This window comes from Poecilia reticulata, chromosome 2 (assembly GCF_904066995.2).
Source record: "Poecilia reticulata chromosome 2, P_reticulata-male-v2, whole genome shotgun sequence".
NCBI classification, from domain to species: domain Eukaryota; kingdom Metazoa; phylum Chordata; class Actinopteri; order Cyprinodontiformes; family Poeciliidae; genus Poecilia; species Poecilia reticulata.
The window spans coordinates 30,421,968-30,449,944 of NC_088831.1; the positions used below are offsets into that span (position 1 = coordinate 30,421,968).

At 39.3% G+C, this 27,977-nt stretch overlaps 1 protein-coding gene across 4 annotated transcripts; it reads right to left on the minus strand.

The window, feature by feature from the left end:
* Positions 1-27,718, minus strand: ppp1r9ala (protein phosphatase 1 regulatory subunit 9A-like A). 4 transcript variants are annotated; one of them, XM_008399239.3, is made up of 20 exons: positions 27,553-27,718; positions 24,010-26,007; positions 12,372-12,504; positions 11,559-11,682; positions 11,171-11,275; positions 10,704-10,830; positions 9,934-10,101; positions 9,764-9,817; positions 8,283-8,512; positions 8,046-8,142; positions 7,826-7,952; positions 7,577-7,728; positions 6,943-7,267; positions 6,812-6,869; positions 6,648-6,722; positions 5,652-5,853; positions 5,015-5,059; positions 3,418-3,534; positions 1,459-1,647; positions 1-1,238 (listed from the first exon to the last, which is right to left on the minus strand). In XM_008399239.3, the coding sequence occupies exons 2-20, from the start codon at positions 25,855-25,857 to the stop codon at positions 1,080-1,082; spliced, it is 4,335 nt and encodes a 1,444-aa protein (XP_008397461.2). In that variant the 5' UTR covers positions 25,858-26,007; positions 27,553-27,718; the 3' UTR covers positions 1-1,079. The 4 variants fall into 4 exon arrangements, with proteins under 4 accessions (XP_008397461.2, XP_008397470.2, XP_008397477.2 ...); XM_008399248.3 differs by having other exon boundaries at positions 11,559-11,679; positions 27,553-27,717; XM_008399255.3 differs by lacking the exon at positions 5,015-5,059 and having other exon boundaries at positions 27,553-27,717.
* Between the last annotated feature and the right edge of the window lie 259 nt (positions 27,719-27,977).

The window sequence follows — 27,977 nt, forward strand, 5'->3', positions numbered from 1 at the left end:
AAGTGATTATTAGTTTATTGATGCTGTATGTACCAAGATTAGCTTCTCTGAGAGTTCAGAAAACATCGTTTTCTTCTGGTCCAACATTTAATATTTTGTACAAACATGGAGCTCTAGGCTTGAGAATAAAGGAAGCACTTCGGTTTCATGGAGAACATTTATCGTCCAGCCTTGCATTCACGCGTGACGCGACTCTGGATCCACACCAGTCGTCGCCACAGGCTCATCCTTAGAGTATTTACAGAGCATCATGGTACCATTCAAGCCAAACAGTCCGAGTCAGGCACACAGCAGCAGCAGCAGCAGCATTCACCTGGTCCCTACGTGATAAGGTTTTCATTTCTTTTCCTTTTTGACCAAAAAAAAAAAAAAAAAAAAGTCTGGCTATTCTACTTAGTAGAAAAATGTTGATAGTATACAATAAAATAAGGAATTTAAGTAAAAATGCAGTTAACAGGCACATGTATAAAACTCATTTATACATTTAAAACTTTGCTGCCTCGAAGCTTAAAAGATTGATAGTGCTTTTATCTGGACTGTACAATATAATTGGAAACGGATCTCAATAATTATAGTTTCAAGATTTTTTTTTTTTTTTTTGTGGTAAAAGTGTTAGAATATCCGTTTTGGTCTCTTACCAAACTTGACATACCCCATCATTTAATTAAAATGGTTTTTAGCTGTAGTTAATGGAAACTGATAGAAAACTATAATATAAGAAACATTCTGAATATAAACCACCACCTCAGGTCCTGCAAGGAGGTTTCTGGCACATCACGGTCTCGGCATGAGAAGCTAGACCGACTCTCTCCAAATATCCTGTAGAGTCACAGAAGGACGGTTGTCCATCCAAAACGAATGAACAACTTCACACTATGAATGTCTCTGGACTGCAAGGAAGAAAAGCTACACAGGTAGAAAATGATAGAAAACTCCTCACAGCTGGCCAAATGATTTAAGCCAACTGTGTTAACCACTGTGATCTCCTGAAAGGAACGTCATGGAATCAGAAATACAGAATTTTTGTTTTTTTTTCTGAACAGGGACGAAAGTCAAGGAAAGACTCAATTCAGCTCTGATCAGCAGATGGAGTCACCCTGGACCGGCAGCCTCCCACTGCGTCGGCCCTCTTTCTCTTTTTTCTCCCGCTGTTTCTCCAGCTTCTCCTGGGCTTTCCGCATGTCCTTCAGCTTCTTTTTGATAGTGGAGCGGTCACTTTGACTTGTCACGCCAAGCGCCTTAGGGTAAAAAAAAAAATAAAAAAATGAAATCACAACACTGAGACAAACTATACAAATTTATTACCTGTATTAATTTACAGCAGGTCAGCTAATTTTCTGTTCCAGTAAGTCAGAGAAGTTTTACTTTGGCCACAAGGGGGCAGCAACTATGAGACCAGAGTTAAGTGATGCTGTATCTTGGTTTTACTGGAATATTTTGAAAGTGCATTTGTTCTACCTTCAGTTTGTCGCTGTCTAAGTGCAGCAGCTGCTGGCCATCGATTCCCTTTGCGGTGAATTCAGATGTGTACTGATCCATGTTCATGCCCATTAGCCAGTGACAGACCTGCTGATTGGTCCAGTCGGAGATGGGCCGATTCTGCCACTGATACTCTTTCCCAGCTGGGACTGGTTCATCATCCAACGTCTGTAAAGAAAACAGATATTATAGATGGAAGTAAAAATACAAGTACTGCTGCTTTTAATCCATTGTTTAATTGCTTTCAGGCAAAATGTTTTCATTAATTTAAATGAATTTGAAAACCAAATCTAAAAGTTGGGCACCTGGAGGCTGTCAGCACTATTTTTGTTTCCTATGTATTATACCATTTCCATTACATCAAAAGTTTTATAAGACATTCGTTTCCAGTCAGAAGTTTGCATACACTCATCATAGTCCCTGATTTCTTGGGATTTTTTTCCAGGGTGGGATATTAATCCAACATACAACTACAGTGAAGTTTAAAAACATGATCTGGGTGTGCAAGCTTAAACTGTGATTTTTTTCTAATCCAAAAACCTGATTAAAATGATATGCAACAGGCTCCAATGTAAGTTTTGATGTGCATTTAGGATCATTGTGCCGTTGGAAAAAACAACAGTGTTTGTGTTTTGCACATAGGAACACCAAGCATGGTAGACAAAACTGGTTGTTCCAACATGAAAATGAACAAATTGAAATGACTTCAATTTCTTTTGGTGAGGTTACATTTTCAGTCAAACTTGAACCAGTTTATTGATGGTTAAATTAAAATGTTGTACTTTCTCTGTAACTATGTATAGACTATTTCAGTCTGTATACATAATTTTCACTTCATGTTTATCAGAGTCATTTCAAAATTTCACAGTAAATTCACATCATCCCAAATTCCTGTTTTTAAAGTTCAAGGACATGTGAACTTTAAACAATAAATGTCATATCAAAAAAGGTCCAAATCAACATACTTTTCAAGATGATGTTGAGTCTATTTAAATTTCTGACCAAAACTTGGAACGGATTTATAGGAGTGCACCGATTGCAATTTTTTTTGGCCGATCCACGATTTTTAAAATTGTTTCTAACTGCAAACGTGCAGAAATGACCTGGTGGGCCGGTCTATCAGTCAAATCTATCTCACTGCAGAGGAAAAAGACTGTGCTCGATTTTTAGACCTTTGCTGTAGTAGATGACATCAGTGGATAAGATTCAAATCTGTGCACCCCCACTGATTTCCCCCCAACTTGGTTCAGCAGCCACACGATATGGCAGTATGACTATTTCTGTGAGAGTGCTGATCAATATTAACAACAGGTGAATGCAAGCAATGTGATAGCTGAAATATATTTCAACTGGACTCTAAGTATGTTGAGAAAGCAGAGTAAAATCTTTACCTTTCTACTGAAGGGTCAGAAATGCTGCAAAGCAAATTTTAACTTTCCTAAAATCTATAAAAACACGTAAACTACAACATGTAAAAGCCGATAAACATTCCCCAAGCTAGTACACAGAAAACCAAGTGTGCATTTCTAGAAAAACAAGCGTGCATTTCTAGAAAAACACCCCCAAAACTCTGCAGCGTGTACCGACGGTTTCACACTGAGCTGCAGAGACGAACTGTATCAGATTAGAAGGTGAAAGAAACATCACTAAGCAAACAGGAAAAAACAGGACACGGCCGCGATAAAGCATAAGTATGCACCATCCAAATCATAGCCAACTTAAGAAAAAGCTAAGCCACGTGACTTGCGGCAACACAAAGCAAACCGGCTTTAACACACAGACATGCAGCGCTCATATTGTCTCTGTCCATTCACGGTTTAATCTGTGCTATGAAAGGGGGCGAGGCTCAAAGGGCATGCTTGAGAATGTCCCCTTTCAGTTGCATCAGGGCGTCCCCCACACAGCTTTTGTGACCGCAACAACAAGGAGAGCACTCACCTCGCTGGAAGAGAAGATTAAAGTGTGTGAGCGCCCAGACAGATTGGGTTCAGCGACTAACCCAGAGGTGTCTGAACTGGGGCTGGCAGGGCTAGAATCATCTATGACTGAAAAACTCTGGAACAATGGGAAAGAAGGAACGCATTTACTCAAGCAACATCAACCAAAACACCAGTTTCTGTTCAGGACGACAGCTGAGGGAAGGGATGTTTTCATGGGGATTAAAAGTAATTACAGTGGTGGTAGTTAATACTGATTACACAGCAGAGTCATGACTGTGACCTTAAACATGTGAGGGGAAGAAAGGTCAGATCCTACAAACTACAAACAATCCACCACCCAAACTACACGATGACACGCTAAACTACAAGGAGGCCATTTCTACTGAGAAACTGCCCCCCTGCCAAAAAAAAAACAAAACACAACAAAAACAAACACCAACTCCAGGTATGAGGTAATGTTTTCTATGAAGGTATTTCAGCAGCAAGGATTTAATTTCATAAATGTTTATACGTTTGACTTGTTACATTGAGCCTTGCAGAAGTATTTTCACCCCCTTTATGTCTCTGCGTTTTACCCTGTTGCAACCACAAACGTTTATGCATTTCATTAGCATTTTATGTGAGAAGCTAACCAAACAGCCTGTTATTGTGAAATAGCAAAGTAATATATGTGGCGCTTACTTTTTTTTTTTTTTTTTTTTTTACAAATATTAACCTAAAAAGTGTGGACAGCTTCAAGTCTTTTGGGGCCTCTTTCATCTAGAGACTAAATGGTTAGCCTGCTCATTGCTAACCTTTAAGTCTAGTAAGTGGAGAGATTTGATGTAGAGCATAATTATTAAGTCTAAAGATTTAGGATTGAACTTTGACTAGGACATTCTAACTTAGGAACATAACTTTGCTGCAAACCATTCTACTGGCAGCGAGTTTGGGCTGCTGGTTCTGCTTGAAAGTGAACTTTCACCCAAACACTGCCTTGTATTAATCTCCATGCATCATCCAGCTGTTCCCCAGCTTCCCCACAGTATATTACTGCCACCACCATGTTTCACTGTGGGTAAGGCATGGTCAGTGTGAAGTGTGTTCGATTTTCAGCAGTGTGTGTATGTAGCCTCAAAAAATATTTAAAGTTTATGACTAACATGAAGAAAGAAAAAGATTAAAGGGTGTGAATACTTTTGCAAGGAGACTGCTGCTGAGCATGGAGGAAAGAAAACAACATCCAAACTGGCAGGCTGTTTTATTTAATCAAAGTGACTCATTAGGTTAATAAATACATAAACTTAAATGACACACACCAAGTTAGGCAGAATTCAAACGCTTTATATTTATTTACACATAAAACTCTTAAGAGCATTTTCCAATTACCCATAAAGTCTAGAAAATGACCCATGGGTTGTTTGTTCTCCAACCAGCCTGAATTCTTTCTTTAAGTAAATGTAAGAGGGGGAAAAAACGGGTAAAATTTGAAGTTAAAACTTTACCACATACCCACTAGAAAACAAGTAGTGAGTTATTCCAGGGATGTAGGACTGGAACGGTTAGTAATACTGTGATCTAGAGTCAAAAGGAATAATAAAACGTGTATACTGTACCAAATCTAAAGAGCGACTGAATAAAGAGGACCAGGAGAGATTTGTCTGTTTAAAGAAACATGGTCAATGGAGACTTGTCAGAAAGCAAAGCAGTAAAGTAAGGAAACAGCCACAAAATCAGTCATTTCTTCGATAAGTGAAGCCAAAGCTTCAGCTCGCGTCTTGAACTCATTAAAAGGGAATTGTGGGAACAACAGCCCACTAAAGCCTGGGTGACAGTCAGGCTTTCCAGGCTTTCCACTCGGTAAATTTGCAGCATCACTGCAGATTCAGGCTGTAATATTTCTAATACGAACAGCTGGATGCTGTAACCACTTTCCCCACAGTAACCAAGTAAAACAAGTTGAAACATCTAATTACCGAATACACAAAATGCTATGCCTAACTATTGATGAGGAGCTGCATAGGACCATGTGATGGAAAAACACCACAGGACCCAACCAGAAGAGAGTCACCACATTCTCTACAGATCCAAACACTTTGCCTAAGGAAGCCAAGAAGGAAGTTCATCCTGGCTATTTGGAATAGTTTTACACACAATATTAGATCCTGAGGGACAGGAAGAGACATTAAAGACAAATTAAATAAAACGCAGTGCCTACAATTTATCTAAATAAATTAACAAAATGTTGACTACCTTAGTTTTACGATCCTGGCTTTGCTCACTGCTGGTTTCGTTTGCAGCATATGGCAGGCTGCTGTTGGACGAGGACGGCTCTCTGTCTCTGTCCCTGTCTTTGTCCCCAAACCAGGAGAAAGGCATACAAGTGGGGACAGAGGTCATGGACTCTGCAGGAGACAGGTTCCCTCCAGATTCCTCTAGCAGCTCTGCAGACCCCCTGGACATCAGATCAGTAGTGAGATGCAGAGTTCTGCTACTCCGACATCAAAAAAGACAAAAGCTACAATATTTCTCTGCTTCAAAGCCTCAGCTATTCAGCTGCTATGGCAACAAGCCTAAAATAAATCACCCTCATGTTTGTACCAAGGTTATCACTGAAAATGTAGAAATTGCAACAGAGTGATATACTTCTAGTGTTTATTTTTGAAACTAATAGCAAAATTAATAAAAGGTTTCGCCTTCTGAAAGTGTGCTATTTTTTTTTCTTTTTTGCCTGAATCCATCTATCAAAATGCAGTGAATGCATAAAGAGGATCAGACTGTTGCTGAGGCATTAAGGAAGCCCAGTTTCCCAGCCTCTGGGAGAATGACCAGGTAGGAAATGAACTCAGCATCTCCAACAAACTTGGACTTGATAGAACACAGAACCAACAGCAGGACCAGGACCGGAAACTTCAGAGCCTCTCCTGCAAACTCTTGACTGGACTTGGCGTCTGATATTGCATATTGTGCATCTCAAAGACTAGAATGTAGCATTTCTTAAAATACCGTTTTATTACTCTTATCTAATATTTTAGTTTGATGAAAAACATTGACCTTCTAAATCAACAGAAATGTGTTTGCGCTTATTTTAAATAATACATTACTTTCACTTTTGGAACAGAATTGCTGAAAGAAGTAGAAGTTGACTTCTCAATGACATTTTATCAATTTGAAGGAATTTGGATGCTAGGCGTAAATCAAAAAAACATCTTAGCATTAAGAAAATATAGAATATTAGCAGAGTAATACCTGCTGTCCAAAGAAGCTCTCAGGGCCTCTTTCTCTTTGTCTTTTTTCCCTTTGCCGCCTGACTTCCGAAGGCCTCTGTTTTGATCATTAGGGATATTTGTTTAATTCTTTTTAGAAGGTGAGATCTTGGCTACAAATGATCAGTGAATAATTCAGATACTTGCCCAAAATCTGGAAATCGCCTTTTAGGTTTTACTGCTGTATAAGACTCACTCAACTCCTCTGTAACAAAGCAGAGATTAGCGAGAAGGAAAAGCCTTTGCTGTTGCAGACATCAAATCGGCTTCCTGCGTACCTTTGAGTTCTTTCCCTTTGCCTTTGGACTCTCTCTTCTTCACGTTGCGCATGATACCCTGAGGACAGTGTGGTGAGGACGTGTGTTTTGGAGAAGACAACGAAGGATTGCTACAGCTTTCAACACTGTCCCCCAGTGACGGGGACAAAGATGGACTGCTGGACATCTCCAATTTGCTTTTGGAAGTATCTCCGGTCTCGCCCGGATCGTCTTTCTGTCCGTTTCCAGGGTGGCAGACGTCGACTGGCAGTGCTGGGCTTTCCTGCATGGACTGCCGCCTCCCGGCAGATTCCTGCTCCTCCTGCTCGTCCTCTTCTTCAGTTTCCTGCAGGGACCGAGTTAATTATTTACAAGGACAATGCAAGGAAGTGAGAATAAAAGCTATTTATGCAGAAGAAAGCTCTGGTTAGATGTGTTTCAATGTTATGCTATCGTCTTCAAACTGATTTAGGAAAGGACTCTACTGTCTTTCAGAACACGTCTGTACGTTTAGAGAATGATGAAACACTCAAATATCACAACAGTTAATCAAATCTGCAGTCCATCCTGCTGGTTATGACACATAACCCTACCTCCATAGTGAGCATGCTGCCCATATGCTAAAGCAGAACAGAGGGGCTTCAGAGTTTCAGACCTGAGAATGATGAGCGGGGTCAGCCAGGCCTTCCTTTAGTTTGCTTCGAGTTGGAGCCTGGCGCCGGCTCATCTGAGCCAACCGGCACTTGGCCCTCTGAGCGCTGGTGTCCAGGAGCGTTGTTTCAGGGACCACTTCGGTCCAGTCTTGATCTTCAACAGAAAAATAAGCGGGGCTTGCTAAAGGAGGGGGTTCACCTTCACAGATTTATGTTTTTGTGGGATTTTAATCATAGCGTGCACTATATACCTAAGAGAGAGTCAATGGATTGTGAGTTGTTGACCGAGTCTTGGCTGCTGAGTATGTCCTCAGCAGCAGAGTCCAGACCGCTCTGACTCTCCACAGCTGAAGCCCCTCTGGACTCCAGGGCAGCAATCTGTGGACAGAAGACGTCATGGCCATGTTTATTTCAGTGACAGCAGCAGGTTAACAGGTGTAGAAGCTTTCACTGTCTGACCCGGATTCTTACCCTGTTCAGCAGGCTCTCCAGCTGCTCCTTGTACCATTTGTCTTTTTCGTCCAGAGTCTTTTTCAGCTCCTCCTCTTTCTTCACAAAATCTATCTCTCTGTTGGGGATATGAAAAATGTTGCTCCAAGAAGACTTTTTTTTTTTTTTTTGGTAATGACATAGTGCTTTCAGTTGATTATTACTAAAACCACTTTTTAAAAAAAATCAATCTTAGCTTAAAAAAGAAATTAAACTCACTTTTGCTGGTAGTCTTTGATCAGTTTCTTGGCCTTGTTGTACTTCTTGTCCAGGGCCTCATACTGAGCCTGATTCTCGGCTAATTGTTCATTCACACTCTTGCACACAGCCTGGGCTTCCAGCCAGTAATTCTCCAACTTTAGGATTTTGTCGTTGCTCTCCTTAATTTTTTGCTCCAGTGCAGACTGCCTTTCTTCCCTCAAAGATTTGTCCTCCTCTGATTTCCTTAGCTGCAACAAAAACACAATCTTGTACCACACGTTCACAGAAATGTTGGTTTTCTTCTAGCTGTGACGCCAACTGTGCGTTTTAATTTAAAGCTAAAAACCAAAGTCGGGGAAACACTTCAATTATAGGTGAAACAATTATTTAAAAATACAAAGACTGTTCCATATACAGTCTAATTACTGTCAACAGCCACTACATTCACCACCTGGTAAATATATTCATATTACTTGAACTTGGATACAGTTAGTCATTTTGCAACCAAAAACTTCCAATTTATTTTCCTGGGATTTTATGTGATGGATTGACACAAAGTAATGAAGTTGCATGAAATATAAACACCCAGCATGACGAGGCCAATAAGGAATAACCAGAGAAGTAGCTCAGAGGTAAATGGTAACGCTGGAAGAGCTGCAGAGATCCATAAAAAACCAGTCAACAGAAAAAACTCATAAGAAAACCTGTGAGCATTTTTCCACAAGTCATGCAGAAGAACAAACATTGGAAAAAGGTCGTCTGGCCAGAAGTGACCAAAGTTAAACTATTTGTGATGGAAGGTTACACCGCATATCTGCCTGACCACACCATCCTCACAATGAATTAAGATTGCGGCAGTATCATGCTACCGTTTACCAGTCAGACTTGATTGCAAGACGGATGTAACACGGGGAAATCCCACATAATCTGCTAGAGCCTGTTACAGACTTGAGAATAAAGCAGAGCTTCAGCAGGACAAAGAAACTAAACATACAGCCGGAGCAACAGTGAAATGGCTTCAAATAAACATGTTACAATAGTCCAGACAAAGTTCATCCTAACAAATGAAAATCTGAACCAAGACTTGAAAACTGATGTTCACAGGTACCCTTCATAAAATCTCACTGACATTGAACTGTTTTGCAAAATTGACAATAATAGTGGTATAAGTAAAGCTAAAAGAAGCCCAATGTAAAAAAATATGCAGCTTTAATTGCATCAAAATGTGCTTCTACAAAGTATTTATTTATGGATGAATGCTGGACTTATTTTTCAAGGAAACGTTAGAAATAATGAACCGTTGTACTTCCACTTCACAACTATGTTCTTCTTTGTGTTGGTTCATCACATAAAACCCGAATGGCGTATCCTGAAGTTTGTGGTTGCCACAAAATTTGTAATAGTTCAGAGTGTGACTACTTTTGCAGGGGATTGCATTTTTCTAATATTTGTCATGTGTATAATTTTAAACAAGATATGTAAATTTTTTCTTTTCCTACCTTTTCCTTCAGTTGATTTATTTCATCTGTAGCAACGCTGTGCTTCAGCTGCAGCTATGAGATATGATTAAAATTAGATAGTTTGTTCCATCTAATAAATCAGACACTGTATCAACAAGAAGAAGTTTATGAACAGAGAAGAGATTTGGAACAAAGAAGAGATTTGGTACCTCTTTGAACTTGAAGGCCATCTGAGAGCTGTTCATGTCCGTCGGCATGAACAAGGCCTCTGAGTCCGGCAGCTCCAACACCTCCACGTTTCTCCCTGGAGAGAAATTGGACCCAAGAATTCTTTCTTCTATGACGTCGTCGTCGTCCTCGTCCTCATACCTCTCCTCCTGAAAGATATCGCTCACTGTGAGTTCAAACACACCTTGATGATCTCATACACATTGAACATTGGTACAGCAATACTCCCAGAGTTTACCTCTTGCCTGGAGGAAACAACATTGGATTAGTCCACAGGAGTCACTTCAGGGGCTTGGCCAAGCATGTTCATGGCAATAAAGGCAAACATGAACAACCCACTCAATAGATAAGACTATGGCCGCACTCTTTCTACAACCACACACCTTTGTAAGTTTGTCTTTCTCTGCTCTAAAAAAGCCTGTTTAATCTCTGGATAGTCTCAATGTTGCAAAATTAGGCTCCTGTCGTGGCTTGAACTTCAGAAAACAAACATTTCCCAACTCTGATGGACAGATGGCAGCTGAATGAACATTTTCCAACAGCAGAGTTGTGACACATGGCTTACTCATAGGCAGCTGCTAATTTCCTGGATGATCCAGGGGGGGATTGGTGTGGGAGCGGTAAAATGGCTAATGCTGCGCAAATGTCATTACTGCATTATTATAATTACAGGATTTACTGTTGTAAACATTTTGTTTTTCATACAAAGCACTAAACAACCAGCTTAAGGGTCACTGTGAAGCTGACTTACCTCCTCTGTAGAGTGGTCGTAGGGGTCGTCCAGGTGTTGCTGCTGGTTCCTCTCCTGCTCCAGTGTCTCACTAATGAGGCGGGCCACCTCGCTCTGAGTTCCCGGCTTCTCTCGACCAATCAGAAACCTGTTTGTTTGTTTTTTTATAGGAACGAACATACTATACAATGTAGTATTGTACATGTTGCTTTGGATACCCTACTACACAACTTTTTGTGTCTTTCACATTAAAGTATGCAAACTAGAAATGTGTTTTTGAACTCACTTTGTAATGCAGGGGAGTTAAATTTGCCTATAAATCATTACCATAATACAACTGAACTTTGGCCTCCTGTCTAAACTCTCACGAAAGAAAAGTTTCTCAACCAGCTTATTTAATTATGGTGGGATAACAGCAGCACAGTTTGGCAGCCACCTGGATATTTAGATTGAGGTTGTTCTGAGGGCAGAGGAGGAGTTAAACTGACCTCACTGTGCCTTTGGTGTTCTTCAGGACAGTTGCAGCAAACAGCTGGGTGACTCCCACCAGACTGGTCCCATCCACCTCTACTATCTGGTCATTCACCTGTATCCTACAGGAAGAGGAAGTTAAATCTGTGAGGAGGATTTTAAAGCACGTCGTTCTTGTAGGGTTTTGCACAGATCTTCAACATGAAACAGGATACATTAAATCTGCTTCAAAAGTATTTTCTCTTACTTTCTTTTGAGACAGCTTCTAATAATGGGATTGGTTTTTTTTCCATGTCTCTTATGTTAAACATGGAAACGATTTTCACTGTGTTATAATTCAGATAATAGAAAAAAAGAAGGGAAGAACGTATTGTGACGAGTCTAACTACCGCAGAATTGCCTTACCGTCCATCTTTCTCAGTTGCTCCATTCTCAGTTACAGTTTTCACAAAAATACCGAGTTTCTCCAAACCCTGGTCAGCTCCCACTCCCATTCCTATGATACTGATCCCAAGCCCATTGTCTCCTGCTGGCAGACAAAAATATTGATGTAAAAGGACAGACAGAAAGAACAGACAAATAAGCTGAATTACACAGTTTTATTAAAAACTGAAAATGTCTAACATTTGGCTTAAGGTAAAAATAAACCTGAAGTTTTAACTCGTGGTTGGTAAAGCATGCTAAAATTACATAAATTAATTACATAAATTATATGAAGGGATGAAGACTTAATGATGGATGTTTGTGTTTAAAACAGAGTCACAGAAAAGAGAGATAAGAAGCTAGTAAAAAGGAAAACATTTTTTCCTGTCATGTGCAGATACGTTTGTGGTTAATTCATGCTGCAGATCACTGACGTAGCTCTATTGTTTCCTTTTGGCTTTTCAACTTCTCTGTTATGGGACATTTAAAAAATACTGGGAGGCTTTAGTTGAAGTTCAAAGTTACTGGTGTTTTAGTAATGTTATCCAAACCAACAGCTGATACCAGATGCTAAGGTCTGCTTAGACTCTCCAATTATTAATTGTACGGTCTTGTTTTTAAAATACTGTAATAATGTAATAATGTAATTCCATGTTCTACCGTAGCTGCTCTCCTCTGCGGTGAGTGACGTTGCCGTAGGTGGAAGGTTGGAGAACAATCTGAATGTCACTTTCCTTACACGTTCCTCTTGAATTAACTTGCTTAATACACTAAAAACTTCCTTTTGTGACTCACCCTTTTGAATTTCCACAGGAAACACGTCCATTTTCTCCACTCTCTTTTCCAGCTCATATTCTGCAGACGCTGCAATGGGGTCCACATCATCATTGCGCCGATCGTAATCCTCATTGGAGAAGGTGCTGAAGACCTGGGCAAAATATTAAAATAGGTTATTTGGATGGCTTCAATTTTTAAGCATTCCTTTTTCAGTGAAGCGAGGATGCATTGCTGTTTTGCTTTTCTTAAGAATGGTGTGATTACACTCACAATTTAAGCTCTTACAGAAAAATGAGCTACTTTGCTTTAATACTTGCTGAAAGATGGATAATGATCTTGGACCACCAACACTGAAATCCCCTTTCCTTTTCTTTTTTGAATATACATAGATGCCTAATTTTTACTCATCTGTCTGTTGAGACTGCAGCTTCACATATTTGGCAGATGTAATGACACTAAAGCATGAAAAGAATTCCCTAAAGATATGCTGCAGAGATGTCAGGAGTTGTGAAATTTGCAGGCGGGTTTCTCAAAGCGCTGGATGCATCTCAAAAAGACTTTTCTGGTTGCAATTACAAAGAACAGACATGCAGTAGTGAAGATCATGAGGTACTGCAAAAAGTGGGACACAGCTGTGGAGAGGTAATCAAGCAAAGATGTATGACAAATATTCCTCTCAGTGAAAAGAAACTGGATAATATGTAAAAGAAAAATATACATTTTGATGATAATTAGATTCCTAAAGATTGTTTATTATAAACAAAACATTTATCCAAGTCACAATGATTGGTATAAGACCAAGCTGTTCCTGCATTCAAAGTCTCAGAAGTCTGTCTGCTGAGTATGCTCTCATCACAGTCCCAATCCTGCAGGATCACATTGTTTCTGCACATGTTCTATGCACTTGGAGGGCCAAAAGGCTTGCAAAGGAAAAAACACACACAGTCTTTAACATAAACATTAGAGGTGTGTCGATCGATCAGTCACCGATCATAATTGGCCGATTTCCGTGAAAAAGTGTACGATCGGTGATCGCCGATCACGGTCTCTTGTTGCCGATCACACAAACAAATTACCTGCATCTCATTTCCCAGCCTGCCTGTGCAGCTGGTCTCCTCTTTCCTTCACACTGCGCAAACGCGCAGCAACAAATCCTAAGCGATGAGGAACTATAACACACTGAGTGAATGGGGACGTTTGCGTGTTGTGGCGGAAAATTGAAGCACATCAAAATGCATCAACACGACGAATCTAATATGGCATAAAAACATTCCCATACTTGACGGAGTTTGGCTACATCGAGGCTCACTGCAGTAAAAAAGACATATGGTGCATCAGATAGCAGGTAAAGCAGCGCACAGCTACAAACACTCACCTGGATTAGCATGACGGTCAGAAAGCTAAACAAATAACCCGCAAAATTATTTAAGTCTTCAAGCTGCGATGTAAGACGCTGGTTCTGCTCTCGCTGTTGAACCGCTGCTACGCCCTGCAGGTAGTAATATTTCACAGACGGAGCGCCGCTTCTGCTCCACCTGGTAGTGACTCTCACACCAAACCTCTGTTTAAAGCTGCAGTATCTAACTTAAAAAAATACATTTTACATACGTATTATAACTTTCGCTGTCCTAAGATGAGACAGATAATCTCTGAAAAAATAATCGATCTCCTCCCTGCTCTGCATAATTACTCTACTCAGTCAGAAACAGCCAATCAGAACTAGCAGTAATCAGCTAGCCGCCATGCTATCAGGAAGTTTTCATTCAGTAACTCAGGATTGTTTATTGTAATGGATCCTGTATTTGCCTTTGAATGTTAAGTTTTATACTTGAATTTTTTTGGCAATGTTGAGAGGTTTTATTTTGACTCTTTGCATCATTTAGCCTCTTCAGAGCCTTCATGTGTTATCAGTCTGTTAAAGATAGTATTACCAATAGTACAATTTGCACAATGCCCGTTTAGTTTTCTTCTTGGAAAAAGTGATTAAAAACAAGTTTTTGTCTAAATTAAGGTGAATTCATGGTTCCTTTTTCCACATAATGTAACCGGTATTGTTTATGATAAAAAACAAATAATAATTATGTGATCGGTATCGGCAGGAAAAAACCTGATCGGCACATCTCTAATAAACATGTTTGGCATTGTTGATTTTTCAGAGTGCTACAGAAGCCATAGCTTACACATATAATCCTATAGCAGCTTAAGATTCATTCCTCAGACACCCAGCAGAAAAGGAGCTAAATAATTTATTTAATCCTTCCTGGACTTCAGACCACAATGAAAACGCAAACAATTGCAAAATGGCCTTCAAACAAAAGAACAATCACAAGCATGTTTCAAGTCTACCAAGGCCTGGTTTCAGAAGATGTCCTGGAACCAAAGTGGCCGTCACAGTCATACGAAATCTCTGGCAAGATTCGAAAAACACACATGCAGCACTTAGGTGGGATGCTGGCGACTGACCGATTAATCATGTTTGCAACAGGTCATGAAAGCAAAGGGACTGCTCCTACTAAGCACTGAAGAAGCTCATCATGAAGGATTTGAGTTATTTCAGGAAAGCAATGCTTTAAAATGTCAGCTTGTATTTAATTTGAACAGATTACTAATCAAATTAGTTGCTATAAGTCATTTAAAAATGGTCTTTGTTTGAGTTGCTTCTTGCAAACATCTGTTAGTTTGGATACATTGCCAAAAGACCTGATTTCCGATGATGGATTAAGTAAATTTAGCTACTAATGTATAAAATTAAATACAAAAATTAATGTGGACAACAAATGTACACCATTATACAATAATGGTTTGGAACTATCCAAGTTATTCATCGACAGCTAGAAATAACTATAAAATGAATGTAGGAATAAACAATGTGATCCAGTAGCGCAAGCAAGTTGAAGCGCATAAGTATTGATGGTTAAACCTTATTGTCCTTATAATCTACTTTACCTAGAGAAAATATTTTTTATTATTTCCATTGTTGATTATAATAAATAAAGAAAAGGTATAAAACCACCAGATTAGAATTTCAACAAAAAAAATTAATTCAGTTTAATTTGTGCCAATTAAAAATAGTGTCAAATTTCTGTTCAATAAATTATAGAGGAATTATCTAATGACCAAAAATGCCACAAAAAAAAAAAACCCATTCAGCATGTTGCACTTGAACTTTGGAGTGTAAAAAACATTTTTTTTTATTAGATACAAAACAGGAGTTAATTAAATCCTGAACAGAGCCTGTGAACTGTTGATAAGAAAGTAGATTAGCTTAGCAGACTCCATGAGGAGCTTATGCCTCATTATAAGGATGAGTCAACAAAACCCTCCTATTTAGAGCATTGCTATTACTTATCTGGGTGAAGTCATGATGATTCTGTCCCAAAAACATCACAAGCATGTTGATAATTTGGCTGCAATATTTGTACTGGAGAATGACAGCTCTCAGTAAATAAACGACTTAAAAACAAACAGAGGAGTTTAATCTTTAAAATTTTTTAGAGTTAATTTTAAAATCTAAATGCTCTGAAAGCAGATAAAGTATAGAAATGTTCATACCGACTTAACCTGCTTATGTTTTAGCTCTTAAGATGTTACGCAATATTTTTGCTCAGAGAACGCAATTGTAAACAAGAAATGTTTCCTAACAAAGAGATCAGATTTCCATAATGCAGATTTAGTTTTCAAATGCATGCAGGTTAAATTTGTTTGGATTAGATTAGCAACACCGAAATGTGCACAAAAAAATTACATTATAGAATAAACCGCTAATTATCTTCAGCATCTGGTTGACGACAGACACTCCAAGAAGCAGAGCCCAGGGATCTTTTCTGAACCGGTTCTATACAGAAGCCCCAGCACTTCTGGTGACGCTTAATGGACTTTTTCATGTGTTTCAAAGGTGCCACTGGTTTGCATTCATTGAGAAGATGCACAGCACTGAATTGAAATGAATGGAGGGCACGTTTACCTAATACCTGCTGGCTTTGTACAAAAAAAATCTGAACATATGGGATCTTCTAACAATCTTCTTTTTCTTTGCTTTGATTTGAATAACGTAAAAAAAAAAACAAACATTCAAAAATCAACATTTAATCATTCAATGTAACTCGTGTCTTTTTCCTTGCCTAAATAAACCAAATGCATAAATAAACTTTCTAATATGTTCTATAAAAAAAGTTCTCGTCTCTTTACAAATTTCTTGTTTTTTGAGTCGTCATTGTTAAATTCCTCAGATAAAAGAAATGTGAATATCTAAGATATACTTAAACACAAATCATTTTTAGGATGTCATTATAACAAGATTATGATGATAGAATAAAAACAGCTGAGGAATCTGCCACAAAGTTAAAAATGACTTTACTGTGGAAAAAAAGGCTGCAGCAGTTGAGAAATTAATGAACAAAAAACAATCGTCCTCCTTCGGTCTCCCTACTATGTAGACATTGGATGCAGCCCAGAGCGGTGCAGACAGTAAATTTCCAGAATAACTCACCAAGCTCCATATTTTAATTGGCAAAAAAAGTCACTGTAACAATTTTATACTGAATAGTAGACACAGGCATGAAGACATAAATGTTAGTTGTTTACAACACTGCATGTGCTGGATGATTTTTGCACTTATTTCAAAAGATTAAAATGTACACACCAGCCCTCAGTCTGTAATTTAGGCTGATGCCATTTGTTGGATTCCATGTTTAACTGAGATTTCACAAACAAATTTATAGTATTGATTTTTAATTGGTTTAAAAGCAACCGACAAAGAGCAGAACACATTTGTTTCATCTGATTTTCACTGTATTTAAGTTATTTACTTAAAGGCAACTCTGATGACAAAAGTTGTAAAATTTCACATTAACATACTAAGAACTAGATCAGGCAGAAATATAAGATTTAGCGTAGACTTTGTAATTAAGAGCTGAAAATGTAAAAGAATATAATGCACCAGTGCATTCGTCATTAGTGTTAGCTTGTAGCAGCTTGACTTTTACCCCTCATCTTCTCTTGAGTAGTTAGCTCTGGCTTTCCTGCTGCCACAAAATCCTAACACTTCCTTTTGAAAAAGGAAAAAAAAAAAGTTCTTTGCTGAAACTTGATCACACATTCACATCCTTGTTGGTAAGAAAGACAGAAAAAAATCAATCAAGTTCACTGGCTTTTTCAAGCTAAAAATGTCCTTAAACAAAGGTCACTGTCCCCTCTGATCACTCGAGCCAAATTTTCCAATCCCCAGTTCAGAACATGCACAGTCTGGATCAAATTTAAACCACCCAATATGTCTTTTTCTGCAGAGAAAACAAACATGTTTCACCGTATTTAAAAGCCAACTGTTTCCATTGGAACCATTGATCATACCGAACAGCATCATTTACATTCTAAACGAAACCTTTACACTAGGCTTTTAATAAGTTACTTGCTGATGGTTCCAGCCTTTTTTATATGTCATGTTCTCCAGTCTTAATAGCCTGTGCCCACTCTGTTATGTTTTAACGCACAGACACGTCCATGCCCACACCCAAAATGAAACGTTTTCCATCTTTCCTCCAATTCCCCCTCATACTACAGAACACCAGAATGGGAAATGAGTCAGCAGCTGTGAGGAAAGGCAAACCAGAGAAAACCTATTGCCAGTGCAAAAAATAACAAAGGCTGTCCACTGGATTGGGGAGCATGTAATATAAACTGAACCACCAAAAGACAACAAATTAAAACCTGCTGTGAGGGTGAGCTGGAGCAGGGGTGGCAGCCAGGAGGGATCACAGCATAGTCAGGGGGGGAAACAAGGAACTGGAGCCTGGTTGAGATCCTGGATAAACACCAGGAAAAGGAGCATATTATATCTCTAGTACTTCATGTGCACATGCCTCTAAAATGATAAACACTTGACTGAGTTCACAATGATTTACTGACAAAGTCGGAGATTGTTTCAGGAAGCAGGTATACAAACAAAAGATAATTGTGAAAGGCTTTCTATTTGTGTGTGAACTTGGTTTTTAGAAACAGAAAGACTTCTTTCGCAACAACTAAGACTTGCTCTGTCTGCTGCACTTCAATTTGATCCATGGAGCCCATTCAACATGATTGCAAGTGAATCTAAATATAAATAAACTGTGCGAGGAAATCCCAGGCATCTCAAATGACCAAATTGTTAGTGAAGACATTGTTGTTGGTTCTGATTAATGCCGTGGTTGACAGGTGCAAACGCGTAGCAAATGACGAGACATTTAGGTGAAACACGCTACAAACTCCAAAAAAATTAAATAAAAATATAATAAAAAGAATTGCAACAGAAACACACTGCAAACAGAAATACTGCAATCACAGAAAATAGCAATGAAACCTACAATGCAGCCCAACTCCAGCCGACGTTGGGCTAGAAGCGGGATTCGTCCTTGACAGGTTGCCAGTCCATCACTGGGCAACACAAAGACACACAGGACAGATAACATGCACACACACACACACACTCACACCTGAGTACCAATTAACCTAAAAATCACATTTTTGTATACCAGTAGGAAGCCAGAGTACCCATAGAGAACCAACATTCACAGGGGTCTTTCTGCAAACTCTATGCAGACAGACTTCTGACTCAGATTTGAAAATTGAAGGTATGTTTTCCAAAATGCCTAATTAATAACTCTGTCTCCTCTACTGTCAGGTATCAATTTTGCAAAGCTTGTGCATCGTAGTTTTCTACAACTGTACCTGTTCAATAAAGTCAACGAAGACTTCTTATGAACGTAATGACGTAGCACCGATTTTTGTTACTGCACTGCATGCATGTGCCGACTGTGGCAATATTTCCTCGTCTCAACAGGTTTAGCGAATGCAGCAGATAAAGAAAAAACAACAGGAGAAGAGCAGTTAAAGAAAAACAATGACACTGCATGCAATAAAGAGTGTATGTGTGTCTCTGTAAAGGGGTTAAATTCAGCCAGCGACAAATCTTTTAGTTATATAAATTAGGCTCTTTTTTTTTTAACCGTCAAGTGAAACAAAACCAGAGTTCACGTTTGCAAATTTCCAAAGTACTGGAGCACACAAACAGGTTTAACAGGTTTGTCCAAACATGGCCGACAAAAGGCTATTTTTGTCCTTGCTAAAGCTACTAAAACTCTCAACAGTTAATCTGTTGTTTCAGTAGAAAGTGGCAAGAGGTTAATAATCAGAGACATTTTCAAAGTGTTTACCATCAGCTCTAACCTCATGACATACAGGGTTAATACACAGCATTGGTCTGCCTGCATTAGTATTCTGCCCTCTCTTGTCACCCACCAGTCCAGGTGGCTGAAGGGAAGTCAGATCTGCTTTGAGACATTTTGGCAATGAAAACAAAACCATGACAGCAAAGCCGGTCATTTAGCTGCAGATGGGAGCCGTTATTTCTGTGCGGTTTTAATACAGATAGCCTTTGATAGCGATAGAACAATGATTTAAAGCGTTATATTAATCCGAGCATTTTGCAAAGACAACAAAGTAAAACATGTCTTAAAACTTTGTTCTTTTTGAAACAGGTGAAGCATCCACAAATCAGTTTAAAAATGTAAATCGGATTATAGAAGGTGCATGCTTCCTGCATGAGCAAAACTAACATTAGAATAAGTAAAAGATAAACAAATAATGCAATGAACTAAATTCCTGAACCACACCTGCTTCCAGTGAACACAGTGGTTGCTTGAACGAACCACGGTTGGGGCTTCCTGTTCTTTTATAGGGGGTGGGGCAAAGGCAGCAGGTGCAAATATTAGTTTTGACCTGTGAACTTTATTCTTGACTACCATTTTAAGTGTCTTTCTGTTCAATATGAAACAAATACTATGACAACCTGTTTAGATATACAACATAGCGTGCTCTAAAAAGCACTGCGCTCTTTGTCCTCCAAACAGGACACACCTACAGCCCGGCACGCTTCACATTTTATTACTTCTGACTTTTTTCCAGTACTAGAACATACAGAGAAACACTCGGCTCCAGATTACAAGCATTCAAGCTCATTTAAATTCTAATACGACCATATAGATAACATGCATTCCTGAAATGTTTTAAGGTGGGGGGTGACATGACAGAAGTAAATGTCCGAAACATTTGCTGTGGCCCTGGTGGTATTCTTTCAAATGAATGACTTAGAAGACACTGCTTTCTCAACTTCACAACTTCTTGTGGAGCTGCTAAGTGCTGCAACTCCTCAAGAAAAAAAAATCCCTCCAAGAAATGGGTCTGATCATGAACATCGTCAATCAATCTCCAGAAGTAAATATTGCATTTGCCCTTTACCATCGTGTTTTATATAAGTCTTTTACATTATTCCACCTTGTTGCGTTTGTGTCTTCAGATTAAACCAGATTTATTAACAGGTCTAAGACCCTTAGCTCCCCTGCTGCACTCATCCCTTTAAGACTGGGATATTAAATGATTTAAGATACCACAGCCAGAAAGTTAAAGATGAACTGAGGAAGTAAGGGACCATTGTTGGCAAATGTGACAGATATGCTCTTTAATGATCTTTTTTTCCCCATTAGGTTTTGGTTAATGTTTAATCATTAACACTTAAAATTAACCTAGAAACCCGAGGCTTCTGTTGCTTTAAATGATGCTCTGGGTTCTTCAGTGACCTTCTAGTTGAATCATATTAAAGAAATTAAAGGTCATTTTCATCAATGCCTTTGTGGATAGCGGTCACTGTGGTTTGCTGGAGTACCCACATCTTACAAAATGGCTTTGTAACCCTATCCAGACTGATAAAGGCAAATAACTTTTTCTAATAGGTCGGGTACTACATTTTTCTTCGCTTAATAAAAACTGGTGATGCCCATATTGTATTTACATTGGTCTGTCTGACATGAACATTTGTTGATAATCTGAAACATTTAAGCATGACAAAAAAAAACAACTTTTTTTTATGGCAGCGGTTACTTTCTGCTTTTCTGTGATCTGCTACACATGTGGAGCAGCAGACGCTAACTTCATCTGGCAGTAGTTATTCTGTTTCTGTCCTTGAAGCTGTCTTCATCCAAGCTTTCCTTTTTAGCCCAGATACGGCTGTTGCATGTTGAAAGTGACTCCCTCCTTTCCTTCACAAAGAGGATCTTTCTTCCACACAGGACATCTCATCTGTCAGGAAGACCTCGGATACTAAGGGATCCAATTCTGATGTGAACAACAAGCACAAAGCACTTCTTCTCTCCTGGTCAGGTCAAGCTCTAATGAATCCAATTCCAGTGCCAACTTATGTAGTAGAATGTACTGTTAGTGGAGAGCTAGTCAGGCTACAGGTAGAGATGTAAACAGAGCAATACCTGTGACACAAACCTTTCGTCACCTCCTCTTAAGCCAACAGTTGAACCCAAACCTGGTACATATTTAGGACTAAAGTTTGGATTGAAAGTCTTCACAAGGAATCTTCTCTTACAAGCTACCAAAAGAGCAATATTTCACATCATTTTAAATTATGTACTTCCTCTTTATTGCTTAATCTCTCACTCTGCATTATACGTTTACCACTGCCACTCGAGCAAATTATGATTTCTTAAAGCAATTGGATTTGGTGTCAACCTATTTACTGCAGTACCAAAAATACTACTGCAATGGCAGAAAATGCATGAGCTCAATAGGAGTTTCCAGATTTATGCGCAAATGTCAAAGAGACAAATGTCTGAAAACCATCTATGTCTATCAGTCTCCTACCTTACTTTACCATCACTAAGACTTTCCCATCATTTTCTGTGAGCTTTAGCATCTCAGCCATTTTAGTCACATACAGCAGTCTGTTTTTGTCTTCACTCTGGGTCATCTTCTGGTTCCCTCTCTCAGGACCCCCTGATGGTTGGGATGGAAATTGGGAGGGGGATCCACACCCTGTGATAACAACACATTTTGAAGGCCTGAATAAACATGTCAAACCGTGCTGGGGTACAAGGGAGTGTTGTTTTGTTTGCTTGTATTATCTTAATGTTGGTTAGATATTGCAGTATCTAAAAATATATAAATTTAAACTTGACGTTTGTATCCATCCAAAGCGATTATCACACCCATTTCAAAAACACAAGGCATTTCTTGTTGTTATTCCATCAGTGGAACGAACACATCTTCTTTAAACACACAGCAACCTTCTATAGAGCAGTCATGCAGGTTATCAGATGTAATTAAAGTCTTTGAGGGGTGAATAGTGTGATTAAGGTCAATTCAGTTCCACATAATTCATCTACAATCAGTATGCTTCACTTTCACTCATTTAATTTAACCTTAAGGTTAGGTAACCAAGAAATGACATTTACATAAGTGTCTAATAAAAAAATTCACTGTGTTGCATGCTCTACTGTCACATATGAAACTGTGATCCTCTGATATGGCCTAGGACAGGAATATTAGAGACTAGAGACTCTTCTTTTGTTACTGGTTGTTAAAAACAGTCCGATTTTATCTGCAGCTCCATCTAAGCTGTAGTGAATGTCATATACTTCTAGCAAGGCTATAGAAGAGATATGATTCACTTCCAAACACCCAAGACAGCTGTGGCACAAAAACAAAACCAGCAGCCAAATGGGGCATAATTTTTGAAAAACATGTAATTAAAGAATCATTGTTGAACAGTGTGAAAAAGATGTTTGTTGCAGTAAATCCACATAACTTAAATCCTCGACTTTTCCTTTCCCTCAAAATGAAGTTTCCATCACCTGAAAGCTTTGCCATCTGTCTCTAATCAGAATCAGGTTTAGGAATCAAAGGTAGGAATCTATCCAACTGGTCAAATATTTATCAGGATGCAGAGCGTGACACCTGGCACTTAAAATATAACTGGCTACCAGGCACTGCAGCCAAGTAGTTCTTTGTGCCTGCAATTATACAAACACTGATTTTGCAATTGAATATTTGCTCCATCTCTAATGGGGTCACAGGTAATATTTCTCTTCTTAAGTGTCATCAATACTACACAAATTCAAACTAGCAGCACCAACAAATGAAAACAAGGCAGCGTAAATTCAGACAGAAAGAAATTTGTGCTATCAACATGCACAGATTCCTTGTAACCCCCTGAACAATAACAATTTTTCTGTCACGTCATATGAAATTTTCCCTTAAGCAACTACGAAGTCAGAAACACACACTAAAAATGTTTCAATAAAATCTTCAAGACAATCTTGCATGTTTGGAAAAACATCCACTCAGAGCACTCACTCAGAAGCGGCCGAGATTTTCTACAATACAGCATAACGCTTCACACGAAAACCCTGACTGCAACTTTTGCAATGCTATAGTCCTGGTTTCAAAGGAACTTTGCAAAGTCAACACTATTTCCAAAAATACTGTTACTACTACACTGGCCTAGTCTCCAAACTCCTCTCACAGCTCTCATGAGATTAAGGAGGTAGGCTGTCAAACCACCCCCCTTCCTGTTCAACAAGAATAAATAAACCTTTTTTTTTTCTTTTCTTAACAGTCACAGATCTTATCTGATGATAGATTTCTGCGGAGTGACGCAAGCACAGCAGACAAAAGCATTCATTCTCAGCCTCTGCTAATTTGCTCTATGTCTACAGGGAACACCAGGTCAGACACCATTGCTGAGTCAGTGAGACAGTGGTTTATGATGAAAGTACTGTACAACATATTTTACATTTGAGCTGAATAACAATGCTTTACACGTAAACAACACACTTACCAAAATGGGATCTGTGGAGAACCTAATTTTCCTTTTTGGAGGAGCGTCATCTTCATCCGAGAGACCAATAACTTCATAACATTCATCATAATTCTCATAGATTTGATCATCCTCCTCGTCGTCTTCCTCCTCCTCCTCTTCCTCTTCCCTGATGACCTGGTCTACATCTCTATCATCCACAAATGCTGCGTTCTCTATCCCATACACCACTGGAGAGACTCTATCCAGAATGTTCTCCTCCACTTGCTTCTCTAGTGAATCCTCTTCCTCCTCCTCCTCCGCTGCTTCATCCTCTTCATTAGTGTCCTGACTCACAGCTAAGTTATCCTCCTTTTTCTCTAAGCCAAATTCCTTGTTATCTGCTGGGACAGACACTTCAGATACAGTGTCTGCCCCCCTTTGTGCTTCTTCTATAGTCTCTTGTGATGAGATTTGATAAGGAGAGTTGAGGTTTTGTCCTGATGGAAAGCTTCTTTGTAGGTCTTCACAGAATTCATCTTTCTGCTTGTCTTCAGTGATTTTATCGTCCTCACTGTCCGAGGACTCATTCTGTACCACCACCAGTTCAGCTCGCACTGTGCTTCCCCCTCTGGAGTCAGGTGATGAAGCCTTGCTTTGTGGCTTGGGCCCTGTAGGGCTGAGAGCTGGGCCATCGTCACTTTTGGGTTTTTCCGGGTGTTTATTCCGATCTGCGTTCAGAAATCCGCCAGCTGACGGCAAAGGCTGTTTCCCATCCCTTGGGGGTGAACTCGATGGTTTACCACCATCACCGACAGATGTCCTACTAAATCTATCAACTGCTGGTGATGGGCACGTGTAACTGTGGCTAAGTGAGGTCGTTTGCTCTGATGAGCAAAGTTTTGGAGTGGCATCTGCTGCCGAAGATACATCGCCACTAGTCAGTAATGTCGGTTTAGTTCCCAAAGATCCAGATTTGCTATCTTTATTTTTGATGAGGACATTATTAACAATTGAAGAGTCGGTGACTTCTTTGACAGGAGAAGTAGCTTTGTGTGAGATGTCCTTGGACACAACGGTAGGCTGTATGTGTTGAGTGGTGCTGTGTTGTTTAGGAGACACCACTCCTTCTTTCCCAGCAGATGTGTTGTTGTCGTCTGAGTCATTCTCAGCTATATAATTTTCCAACCTCTTTGACAAAGGCCCTGCATTCAGCGACACTCTAGACACATGCCTTTTTTCACCGTCAGCCATCTCATCTGAGCAACTTTTAGCTGCCGATGTGGGTGTTTGCTCCAATTTGCCAGGACTCTCTTTGCATCCCGACGCTCTCCTTGCGTTTTTCTCTTCATCCGAGGCACTTCCGAGGGACAGACGATTAACCACTCTATTTGGGGACTGTTTCTCAGCTGCTGGCTGCTCCTTGATGCCTCTTTCAAAGAGTTTTCTGGTCACAGAAAACTTCTCCGCCAGAGCCACTTTGTCGATCTCAACATCTTCCCCCTTGGGTGTTTTATCTAAACTGTGGGATTCGGGGCTCGAAGCGCTGTTTAAATTAACTCTGTGAGTGCTGACTGGAAACTGCAACTTTGTTGGGGAACCATGGGGGGCGTCAGACTTTAAAATTTGTTTGACTTCTTGAGACTCTGGTTGCTGTCCATCCATTTGTAGAAATATGTTCTTGATCTTATTCACTCTGGTTCCAAAAGGCCTTCCCCTAGACTCATCCCGGCTCTCACTTGATCCGTTTGCAAATGTTTTTGAGGCATCCTCGGACTTTGGCCCATCAAAGGAGCACTTGATGGCGTGGAAATCAGACTTGTATGCATTTCTGTGAGGGGACGCGCTCCTCAGGCTCCTCTCCCCTCCTTTGTTTTCTGTTTTGATCATCTTGGTTGTTTATCGCTGCAACTTCACTCCAAAACAAATCAGCTTTGCAAATGTTTTGATGGAGAACTACAATCTGAGTTTAGGCAACCATTTCCATGGGTCCGGCAGAGATTTTCTGGAGCACTGTCCTCTCAATTCAAGCGAAGTCATCTAAAGAAAAGAAAATTAAAGTTTTTATTAATTAACAGACACGACACGGAATTAAGCAATAATTTCAAAAATGACAATAATTTAACTCAGTCACAATTAGGGCTGCTAACTGTCCATTGATATTTGGAATAGCCATCTTAAAAAATGAGAGGAGCTGTCGTGCATGAAATTGATACAGAATGGATCTTCTGTATTCTGTTTTTTAAGAGTCAAAAAAAGTGGAGGACCATTACTGATGACAAGAAATTTGAAACAGAGGTTGGATTGAGAGAAAAACAAGTTTTTTTCAACAAAATCAGATACCAAAATAAAAGACAATTATTAATTTTAGCTCTTAACATCTATTTTCACAACGAAGGAAATGAGTTTTATTTAGTAAAACAAAATTTGTTCATAATTACATTTATGATGTATAAAAATAAAAATTCAAGCATATTAGAATAAATATAATTGTTGTTGAGCTCAAATGTCTTAAAAAGGTGTATAACTGAAAATGCTGCTCATTTTGTCGACATATAGTTCTGATTAACTTGTGATGAATTGCAATAAATTACATACCCTGCAATTAACCCAACTAAAAATTTTAAATAGAGTCCCATACTACTTTTAGAAAATGGAATAAGATATGAAGTTTGGGAACTCAAGCTTTTCCCATGGATCAAAATATCTCATTCAGGTTCTTTGGAAGTGTTTATTTTAGGAGATGAAAACAAATAGAGCACAGTAGTTAATTAATTTCTTCTTATTTCATCTGAGAATAAAAAACTACTTAAAAAAACATCCAAATGTCACCGGGCTTGGTGGTAAGGTTTGCTTGTGGCTTGCACCTCTGCTGAGAGTGACGTCAGTGTATTTTGATCCATATTCAGTTTTCGCTGTTGCTATACTTACCCAGACCTGGAAAAACTATGAAATCAAATTTAATGTTCAACAGCGCTCAGAAGAAAGACTGTAAAGTCGTAATCCAACTAAATTCATGTCTTTTTAAGTTTTTCTGCTCTGTTTATCTTTAAAAAAAAAAAAAAAAAAAAGTTACGTTAGACTAGTTGTGCTTTTCTTAAAATAACTTTTTGTTAACCGCGAAAAGTGGTGGGAGGTCGTTCCTTAGTACAACCTTGTGAACACTAGTCATGACATAAAAACACATTTTAGACGGAAATCAGAAAGATTCAGGTGCAACTTATTGATTTTAAGGTTAGCTCGCGTGCACAACCGTTTGAGTGGATCTGAATAGTTGTTTGACTCCTAGCTTGAGCTAAACTTAAGCCAAACTACTCGGGCTCGAAAGTAACTTAAAAAGAACCATTTTACTTAAATCGGTAGGTTAACCTGTGTCGGTACCACTGGCAACTCCACCCACAGATAAAGAGCGACACAAAGTTCAACTCAGTCTAGCAACACTTCAATAAAGCCCGAACGTTAGTACCTCAGCTTCAAACAATTCATTGTTGCGTTCCAAGTACGAGTCGTTGAAGTAATTCGCATCGGTCAAACACGGTCTGCTGTGAAAACAAAACGTGAACAACAACTTTCCCGGCCTCTCACCTAGTTGCGTTAGAGTTAGAAGCCGAAGAGCTCGTCCGAGATTCCAGTTTTGCTCCGGTATCAAACTTGTTCCTTCTCGATCTCCGCCATCATTCCCCGCTCCAGCGGCGTTTCCCTGCCTCCTCTCTTTGCACTTCCAGATCTGTGTGTGCCGCGAGCTGCGCGCGCAGTCAGCCACTTCCAGTCGGGAACGCAGAGATCGGGAGCGCGCGCACATTCCAGGACTGTAACCCACTACTCCTTTTCTTTTCCCCAGACCAGCAGTTTCACCACAGCACTGCTTGCATTGAAGAGAAATGTTAAAAGAAACGCGTGGGAACTAGAGCTCACGTTGAACTACTTAAAAAAAAGACTCATCTTGAATATGAAGATGGAAATGTTGTTGGACTATAACAGTAAATGGTTCAGATTAACATCGATAGAGT

What these genes read in the sequence shown, in the direction of transcription:
- ppp1r9ala (XM_008399239.3), bottom strand. Translation starts at nt 25,857, where the DNA reads ATGATCAAAACAGAAAACAAAGGAGGGGAGAGGAGCCTGAGGAGCGCG. An exon ending in TCCTGTGGAAATTCAAAAGG is followed by an intron (nt 11,683 to 12,371) that starts GTGAGTCACAAA and finishes TTTGTCTGCCAG; the next exon opens with CAGGAGACAATGGGCTTGGG. An exon ending in AACACCAAAGGCACAGTGAG is followed by an intron (nt 10,831 to 11,170) that starts GTCAGTTTAACT and finishes ACAAACAAACAG; the next exon opens with GTTTCTGATTGGTCGAGAGA.